This window comes from Diprion similis, chromosome 11 (genome assembly GCF_021155765.1).
Source record: "Diprion similis isolate iyDipSimi1 chromosome 11, iyDipSimi1.1, whole genome shotgun sequence".
Classification (NCBI taxonomy): Eukaryota; Metazoa; Arthropoda; class Insecta; order Hymenoptera; family Diprionidae; genus Diprion; species Diprion similis.
In genome coordinates, this window is record NC_060115.1 from 13776122 (window position 1) to 13785556 (window position 9435).

General features: G+C 40.3%; 1 protein-coding gene across 1 annotated transcript; it reads right to left on the minus strand.

The window, feature by feature from the left end:
- Positions 1-1250: 1250 nt before the first annotated feature.
- Positions 1251-5232, minus strand: LOC124412781 (uncharacterized protein K02A2.6-like). The gene is made up of 2 exons (XM_046892896.1): positions 3330-5232; positions 1251-3169 (listed from the first exon to the last, which is right to left on the minus strand). The coding sequence occupies exons 1-2, from the start codon at positions 5230-5232 to the stop codon at positions 1251-1253; spliced, it is 3822 nt and encodes a 1273-aa protein (XP_046748852.1).
- Positions 5233-9435: the final 4203 nt, after the last annotated feature.

The following is a 9435-nucleotide window of genomic DNA, read 5'->3' on the forward strand; positions in this document are numbered from 1 at the left end:
TGTACGACTACAAAGACATTTGGTTTGGTGTATTTATCCAAATTACTGTCGATGTACGACTATTCGGGACGCTTGTTGTAACATAATGTTGTATTATTGTGGTAACATTTATGTACATATATGATTCTGTAAAATCGAGCATGAGACCAATAAAGTGAAACATGTTACGTAGCAATTTCTGTTATGTAGAATGATCCAAACGGGCCAATTTCGAATTTGAAATTACAATTCGGATTCTGGTAAAATTGATTTGTTGAGATTTCTTACAAAATTTTTGTCGTCTATTCTTTTCTGAAAGACCCACGAAAAAAGATGTATACATTCATTATTCAGACGATTTCACTACTTATCGTTGCATTCAGCAGTTTCCGTGCTTATTGGAACGTCGTTTTCACGTAGTCAAAATTTCCGAGGGGCATCATGAGTCACATTTACATTGATCGTATCATCCCCGGAACTGGATTATACTGTAACGTCTCGTTTTTCTGTGGCTGTCACAGACGCGATGGACGTACTTTATCCCCTTTCCAAGGGCGGTTATGTCGATAAGTGTTGGTGTGGGCGGTCCCTGCCCAAGGGTGCTGCTCGTCCTTCGATGCGGAGGTGCAACGCTGTGCGCGGAAGTATGATGATTTACATGGGTGAAGTGGCGAAGAATCCACCACTGCAATAGTGCGTAGACGTAGCCGGCGAGGTGGATGGAAGTGTGATTGAGCAATGCAGGGTGCGTTGCATTAGCGCACGACCGCAGCCGTGTGTGCGTGTGTAGTGGCAATGAATCCTTCACTGCAATAGTGAGAAGATGCAGCCGAGGGTGTGAGTGAATGTGTACTTTAGCAGTGCAGGGTGCGCTGCAATAGCGCACGACCGCAGCCGTGTGTGTGTCGCAGCAATGAATCTTTCACTGCAATAGCGGGAAGATGCAGCCGGAGGTGTGGTTGCGTGTGTGATTCAGCAATGCAGAGTGCGCTGCAATAGCGCACGACCGCAGCCGTGTGTGTGTGTCAGCAATGAATCCTTCACTGCTGTAGGATCTTAACGGGTCAAATAAATGAACCAGACACGGACGTAAATTTAATCAGTCACCGGCTCTGCCGCCATATATATTCTGTTCGCCTCCTACCACCCTATTGCTTATCTTTGTCCCTAGGCCTAGTCCTAGTTCTTTTTATTTTTTTATTCTTACTAGCTATATACGACAATCCCTTCTCTGATTTGAAATTGAAACTAGCTGTTTACATCATACATTGTTAATTTAATATATAGTCGTCAAATCTGGGTGGCTTCTTCGTTGTCCTTGTCATTCTCCGTGGTTCGTCTTGAAATGTCGACGCCTCGACAGTTTCTGGTATTTCGTTCTCTCCGGTTTGCTGTGTATCTTCTTTGGTAATTATTTCCTTTGATTCGTTCTTGGGTTCTTGCGGTCTAGTCACATACTGTTTTAATTGTGTATTGTTTCTTCGGTATTTGACTCCTTCAGGTGTTTCAGCTATTATTGAGTTTCCCTGCTTCTGTGTTACTTTCATCGGTGTCGGTTTATATGTTGTCGATAACTTATTTTCTTTTGGTTGCTGCATCAATACTATATCCCCTTCTTTAATTTCGCTTTCTTTAGCGTGTCGTTTTTCATCTGCGTCTCTTCTCCCTTTATCTTTCTTGAGCAGATCTCTGTCTCGAACCTCTTCGTCGTCGTTCTGGGTTGTCATGAGTGTGATATCTGGTATTTTTGACCTGATTTTCCTGTTGAACATGAGTTCCGCCGGAGCAACTCCCGTTACTGAATGAGGTGTTGTTCGATAGGCTTGCAGGTATGTAATCAATTCTTCTTTCCAGTCTCTATTTGTTGCTTGTGCGATTTTCAGCCTTTTCAGGATAGATCTATTTTGTCGTTCCACTTCGCCATTTGCTTGTGGCCAAAATGGAGTTGTATGGTGATGGTGTATTACATTTTCTGCGAAGAACGTCTTCAGTCGGTGATCGATGAATGTTCGGCCATTGTCACTGATGATTGTGTTAGGTATCCCAAAATGAGCGAACATTATCTTTAGCTTTTCTATTAGTTTGTCGGCTGTTATCGTCTTCATCAGTTCTATTTCAAAGAATCTGCTGTAGTAGTCTACGACTACTAGAATGTTGTGTCCTGATGGCAATGGTCCCATGAAATCCATGCTGATGACCTCCCATGGTCGTGTCGGTAATTTTCGTCTAGTCATTGGTTCAGGTGGATCCGGTGCTCCTACTAGCTGACACCCGTGGCACGATTTGCACCATTGTTCGACATCTTTATTGACGGTCGCCCACCATACTTTTGTTCTGAGTCTTTGTTTCATGCCGACCATCCCAATATGTCCTTCATGTGCTAATTGAAGCGCTTTTCCAGTTAAGCTTTTGGGTAAAATAATTCTCGTTCCTCGGACGATGATGTCATCCACGATCCCTAACTCATTTTGTATGAGTTCATACCTTCGTTGAAACTTTCCCCATTTATTTGTTTGTAGACTAGTCCGTAATTCGTTGGGTTCATCATCTAGCTTTGTTTCCGTCCGTATTTCTTCGTAGTCCATGGCCTTGGGCACTGCTGCTTCGATGATTCCTCTGGTAATATGATCTGCTGTGCTTTCTCTTGGTTCCTGTTTCGTTGTATCTAACAACCTGGATAATGGATCAGCAATGTTCGACTTTCCTGGCTTATATCGTACTTGATATTTATAGCATTGTAGTCTTAATACCCATCTTTCTATCCTAGCACATGGTTTAGATTTAGGTCCAAATATTAATTCTAGAGGCTTATGGTCTGTAATTAGTTCAAACTCCTTACCGTATAGGTACATATGGAATTTCTCACAAGCCCATACCAGTGCCAATGCCTCTTTTTCTGTCTGTGAGTATCGTTTTTCGACTTCTGTTAATGCTTTGCTGGCATATTTTATTACTCTTGGTCCATCCTTTAGTTTTTGAATTAGTACTGCTCCTAGTCCCACCGGGCTCGCATCTGCTATTACTTGAGTCTCCGCATCTTTGTCGTAGAATCCTAATACTGTTGATTCTACCATTATTTCCTTTAGTTTTTTTAAAAGCTTGTTCTTGTCTCTCAGCCCATTTGAACGGAGTTTCTTTTCTTGTGAGCTTCCACAGCGGTTCACTTTCTGTTGCAAAGTCCGGGATGAATCTTGCCGAAAAATTCACCAATCCTAGAAAACTCCTTGTTTCCCCTGCGTTTTCCGGAGTCCTGGATTCCAATATCTCCCTTTGATTGTTGTCTGAGGGACATATTCCTTTCCGTGACAGGTGATGTCCTAGGAATTTCAGTTCCGTTTGTCTGAACTTACATTTGCTGCTGTTCAGTGTCAGTCCTTTGTCGATTAGTACTTGTAGTGTTTTCCTTAGTTTTTCGTCATGCTCTTGTTTACTTTTCCCATGCACGACAATATCATCGAAATAGCTGACTACTCCTTCGCATCCTTGTAGCACCTGCGTCAGTATTCGGTGATACATCTCTGGAGCGCAGCTAATACCAAACATCAGTCTTTTATATCTGAAGAGTCCCATGCTGGTACAAAATGTAGTAATCTGTCTTGAGTCTTCATGAAGTTCTATTTGATGATATGCCCATTTAATATCTAGCTTACTAAAATACTGACTTCCGTTCAGATCTTGTAGCACTTCATCTACCGTCGGAATTGGGTACCTCTCTCGTTCTATAGCTTCGTTTGCCCGTCGCATATCCACGCACATCCTCCAACCCTTTCCTTTCTTCGGTACAAGTTGAACTGGTGACACCCATGGTGTAGGTCCCTCTACCCTTTCGATTATATCGTTTTCCAATAGCTCGTTAATGATCGATTCCTGTGCCTCTCGAAGATTGTACGGCATTCTTCTCACAGGTTGCGCCACTGGTCTAATCTCTTTGTTAATAGGAATCTCTAACTGATAGTCTTTCAGTTTTCCTACGCCTTGGAATCCTTTTTTGAACTCTTCTTCGAAGTTTGGAATGTCCGGTTCTTCTATTGTGTTGATGTTTGTACCTATCTGAAGTACTCCCAATTGTACGGCTGTCTCTTTCCCTAGTAGAGCCTCTCCTTTGCCGTCTAGTACTATTATTTCAGTTTGGATAGTACTTCCGTTTCGTGTTCCTATTTCTGCTTTGAATGCTCCCATTAATTTTAGTGGACTATCGCTACCATATGCATATAATGTTCTTGCGGTTTGGTAAGACTTACATCGTATTCCTCTTTTCTTGAGTATTTCCCACTCTCCTCTGTCTATGATATTGCACGATGATCCCGAGTCAATTATGAAGTTAATCGGTATCCCTCCGACCTGAAGGGTTATGTTGTCCTCCGATCCACTTTTCTTCTGAACTGTTCTAATTGTAAATGCGTATTCGTCTTCTGATTCACGCTCTTTCGTATTTTCTTCATCGACTTGTCGAATGTTGTTCTTTCTCGTTTTCTTCTCGTCTAGGTTTTCTTCCTTCGTTTTGCACCTAGCCTTGAAATGTCCTTTTCTCCCACATTTCCCACATTCTTTATCCAATGCTGGGCAGTTCTTGTCTGTTCCTTTGTGTCCCGTGTATCCACACCTGAAACATCGTGGTCCTGTACTTTGGGATTTACTATCGCTTCGTCCCCTAGCGCTATCTGGTGTTTTGTTTCCAAATCTGCTGATCCTGTTGACACTTCCTGTCTCTGTCATCTCTACGGCCTGTTTGTATGACGTTTCCCATACTCTTGCGATGTCTGCAGTCTTCTGTAGGGTTAGGTCTCGTCCTTCTTTGAGCAATTTTCGTCTTAAATCGCTTGATTGTGTTTTTTCAATGATTTGGTCTCGGATCATTTGATCCTTCATGTCCCCAAATCCACAATTTTCTGCCTGTTGCCTTAGACGAATTATGAACTGGTCTGTTGTTTCATCGGTCTTTTGAGCTAATGCTCTGAACACGTGTCTTTCATACGGTTCATTTTTTGTTGGTTCAAAATATTCTGTCAATTTTTCTACCGCTCTCGTGTATGCGTTCTCTGTATCAGTCTCGTCAAGGTTTAATGAAAAATATATATCCTGTACTTCAAATCCCGCGGTATGTAGTAAGAGGTCCCTTTTTCTTATCTGATTTGTAGTATTCTTCGTACTTACGTACAATTCGAACCCTCTTAACCACCTTTTCCATTTAGCAGCAACTGCTGTGCCGCTTTCTTGCACAGAAAATGTTTCAAATTCGCGATGTGATGCCATCTTCTTTTTTTTTTTTTTTTTTTTTTTCCACGTTTCGCCTCGTGTTCGACGGTCACTTGCAAACACGTGTTCTCCTTTTTTTTTTTTTTTTTTCGTATTAAACTTTCTTCTTTTTCCGTATTAAAACCTTTCTTGTCGTCTTATTGTTTTTTTTTTTTTTTTTGTTTCACCTCGTCGCCAATGTAGGATCTTAACGGGTCAAATAAATGAACCAGACACGGACGTAAATTTAATCAGTCACCGGCTCTGCCGCCATATATATTCTGTTCGCCTCCTACCACCCTATTGCTTATCTTTGTCCCTAGGCCTAGTCCTAGTTCTTTTTATTTTTTTATTCTTACTAGCTATATTCGACAACTGCAATAGTGATAAGACGCAGCCGGTGTTGTGGATGGATGTACGATTTAGCAATGCAGATTGCGCTGCAATAGCGCACGACCGCAGCCATGTGTGTGTGTGTCAGCAATGAATCTTTCACTGCAATAGTGAGAAGACGCAGCCGGTGTTGTGGATGGATGTGTGAGTTAGCAATGCAGAGTGCGCTGCAATAGCGCACGACCGCAGCCGTGTGTGTGTGTCAGCAATGAGTTTCTCACTGCAATAGTGAGAAGACGCAGCCGTTAATGTGGATGGATGTGTAGTTTAGCAATGCAGAGTGCGCCCCAATAGCGCACGACCGCAGCCGTGTGTGTGTGTCAGCAATGAATCTTTCACTGCAATAGTGAGAAGACGCAGCCGTTAATATGGATGGATGTGTGAGTTAGCAGTGCAGAGTGCGCTGCAATAGCGCACGACCGCAGCCGTGTGTGTGTGTCAGCAATGAATCCTTCACCGCAATAGTGATAAGATGCAGCCGGTGGGATGAAGGGGTGGGTGATTGACAGAATCTCTCTTTGCGCGTGTTGGATAAAATCAGAATTTTAATCTATTTCGCCTGCGGCGTATAACATTATACAAAAAAAATAGAAAAATAAAGAATCAGCCAATGTTGGGTGATAAAATAATAATAATGATAATTATTAATAGTGAAATAGTACAGAAAGTTGTGTGGCCAAATATCGGCGCCAGCTACCGAATAAATTGATTAAATGTGTGTATGGTAATTAATGATAATCGTTATGAGTCGTTGACGAGCTGCAGAGCAGTAAATAAAGATAATATAAATTTATGTAGGTTTGCTGTTTAGAATGGTCTGAGATTTCGAAATAGAAGAATATAATACTTTAAATATCCGTTATACGGTAAGAACACAATGTATATAATTGGATCAACTGAGCGATCTCAGTTGATCCTTTGTTTGCGAATTAGCTCTCCAAGGGAGAGCTGGAAGAAGAGAGTGTCCTCCTGTGTCCGAGGTGCCGGCTTATATACTATTTTGGTTCCTTCCCCCTCTTTGTCGGCGCGCGAGGCTCGGACGCCGTGCGTTATACCGGGACCATCTCTAGAAACTAAACAGGAACTGCGCATGCGCCAAATGATTCAATTTCATTGGTCAGCGGAATTGCCCCGCGGAGTAATTTTCGTCAGCTAACCAAGGCGACCAACGTACACGAAATGTGACAAGGCTCTGAATATCTCGAGCGTAAAGTAGCGTATTGAGGTTATGTTGATATTTATTCCTACTTATCGTGAATTTTCTACGAAAAGTGTCATTCAGCAATACCGTAGTTGATATTAGAAGATATTTAATCGACACAATAAAGGCGTCAATGGAGAAACAAATATCAAAAGCTACAGAAATTGGATCAGTTATTTATTGAAAGAAGAAATCTGAAATTAAATGTGGAACGTCATCAACGAGTGGGAGTCTAGACAAACTGAGGCAGGTAAGTAAAAATATTGTTTATTTCAAACAGATTCTTTATTTACATGAAATTAAAAATAAATGGATTGTTGAAACCCAGTAGAAGGTTGCTCCAGAGTAGATTTGTTACAGTGCAGTGCTCCGGAAGCCAGTAATCAGTGCCAATGAACATGAAATATTAAAATAAAATCAGTAACAAGGAATAAAAGAAATAGTGTATCTTGAAACACAAAGCTTAGGAGTGCAAAAAGTAGCAATTCGTTTTTCTGTCGCAATTCATTGAAAATTAGTGGTATTCAAAACAATTAGAAGCTCTTGTCTGATGATAATATCTTTTAATATTTTCAGGTGGGAAACAAACATCATCGAAGCGAGACTAAAGTTGTCAGGCGTTGAAGCGTGTAAGTAAATTTCTGATACTGTGATATTTGCATATTATAATATTTTCACATGTATTCAATGATAAAATTCGTTCGTTCTGACAGACTTGAAGTTTCAAGTTTGGATAATAGGATGAAAATCATACCTTACCTGATGGTCAAAACGTTTTGGTGGCTAGGACCCTAGTTTCTCGATTGGTGCCACCGTTCCAACCATCGAACCTGGTTGTTCCGTTGTTCCATTAGACAACAGGTATCCGAAGGAATTTCTTCTGATCATCGCCATCTTCTGAACATCAGTCGTGGCAAAATTGAAGAGCACGACACGCTACAGATCATGGTGTTTGAATATTCCATTATTTTAGATCTATCGAGCCTATAGTAATAAGTTTGTTATTCAACAATTGCTGCTAACTAATTTTACAGAGCAATCATTCCGTGCACCATTGTAATCCAAGCAGTATTATTGGCCCGCATTATTTTTCAAATTTTATTTTCGGCAGTTTTGATATTTTATTTTTCACTCTCTTGGTATTCAATTCAGATGAATAGTGTTTCAAGTGTTGAATCAGATTCCAAGGATGAATTTTGATGTGTAAACTGAACCAATCTCAATCTAAAAATGTTGGATAACTTTAGTTGAAAATGTCTCTAAAGTCAATATTAATCGACAGTATCATCTGACTAGCTAGTTGCAGCTATCATCCGTGCTTGAGCCTCGTTCAACCCCGGCAAGGTCTAAGGAATGCATTCACTTACTAGTACACGTTACAAATGATCACTTTGTCTACAATAGGACTTACTTGCTGGCTAACTTTTTTATGATGAATCTTTATCAGGGAGTCATCCGGTAACTTATTGAAAGCTTGAAACCAGATTCAATTTTATACTCTTACAATGGTCCTTCATTGAAACTGAGAGTTTGTGAATCTCCATTTATTACAATTAATTCTGCATCCCATGTTAACACTGTTCGAAACAAAAAATCTCATCCTAAGATTGGAAATGGAATCTGCAATGCAAAAGTTATTTAGTGGCAGAAGTTAAAAACAAAGAACCTTATAACGGTTTCTGCGACAGAGGGATTCCTTCCGGATATTCATGTTACTGGATGATGTTCGGAGCATTATGAACAAGATACTGTATTGGATTTTGGTTTAAGTAAATATTTTCATGAGCTTCAGTGAAAATTAGATATTCATTTGTTTCAAAGGAACAAGGGGTACAATGTTGAACCCGATAAGTCAATATTTTCATATGAATGTTCTGAACATTACTCTAAAACATGATTATCCTTAAAGTTAATTGTGACACTGAGGCACATTTTGAAAATGTTGATTTTTAACTCGTGTCTCAGAATGTTTCTGAGTTTTACTCTTTGGATTAGATTTCTTTAGATTAGATTTGAAATTGAAAGAAACCGTAAGATCTACAACTTCCTTTTCCAACCAATAAAAGTGGCCGATGATCTCTGCATGTGTCATGAATTGAATGGGAAGAGAAGACATCAGCAAACAGCAGAGATGCTATTATTTTGGCTGTATTTTCTGTTGAAAGAAAAAAATTTCATTGTTATTCTTAATGTATGAAGTAATGAAAATGATTGAATAAATTGTCCCCACCTACCTGCTTCGTTTCTGCCAAGCACCCAACATTTGAACAGATTTCTTGTTTCAATCGAATAGGACGAATTTTCAAAGAGCATCAGCAATAAATTCTGACCGTTCTTTGCACAATCAATTTTTGATAACAAATGCTTCCCAAGCCTTTCCGAGTGACTATCTCAATAACTTGAGATTCTAACCTCAAAAATGCATGTGAACTACATCGCCGACAGAAACAGAGTTTGACAGCAGGGTCTCGGGGTGGCCAGACTGCACGGACGACGGATTTAAATTCGCGCATGCGCAGTTCCTGTTTAGTTTCTAGAGATGGTCCCGGTATAGATATGGGTTTTTGCTTGCTGTGCCGGATTAGCGTGCCTCATATAGGTATATTTCTTAGTATATACATATTATT

Excerpts from the sequence above, each read along its gene's own strand:
- LOC124412781 (XM_046892896.1), bottom strand. The coding sequence starts at position 5,232 with ATGGCATCACATCGCGAATTTGAAACATTTTCTGTGCAAGAAAGCGGC. Across the intron at positions 3,170-3,329 it reads GACACTGAACAGCAGCAAAT|ATTCATCCCGGACTTTGCAA; the intron begins GTAAGTTCAGAC and ends TTTTTCGGCAAG.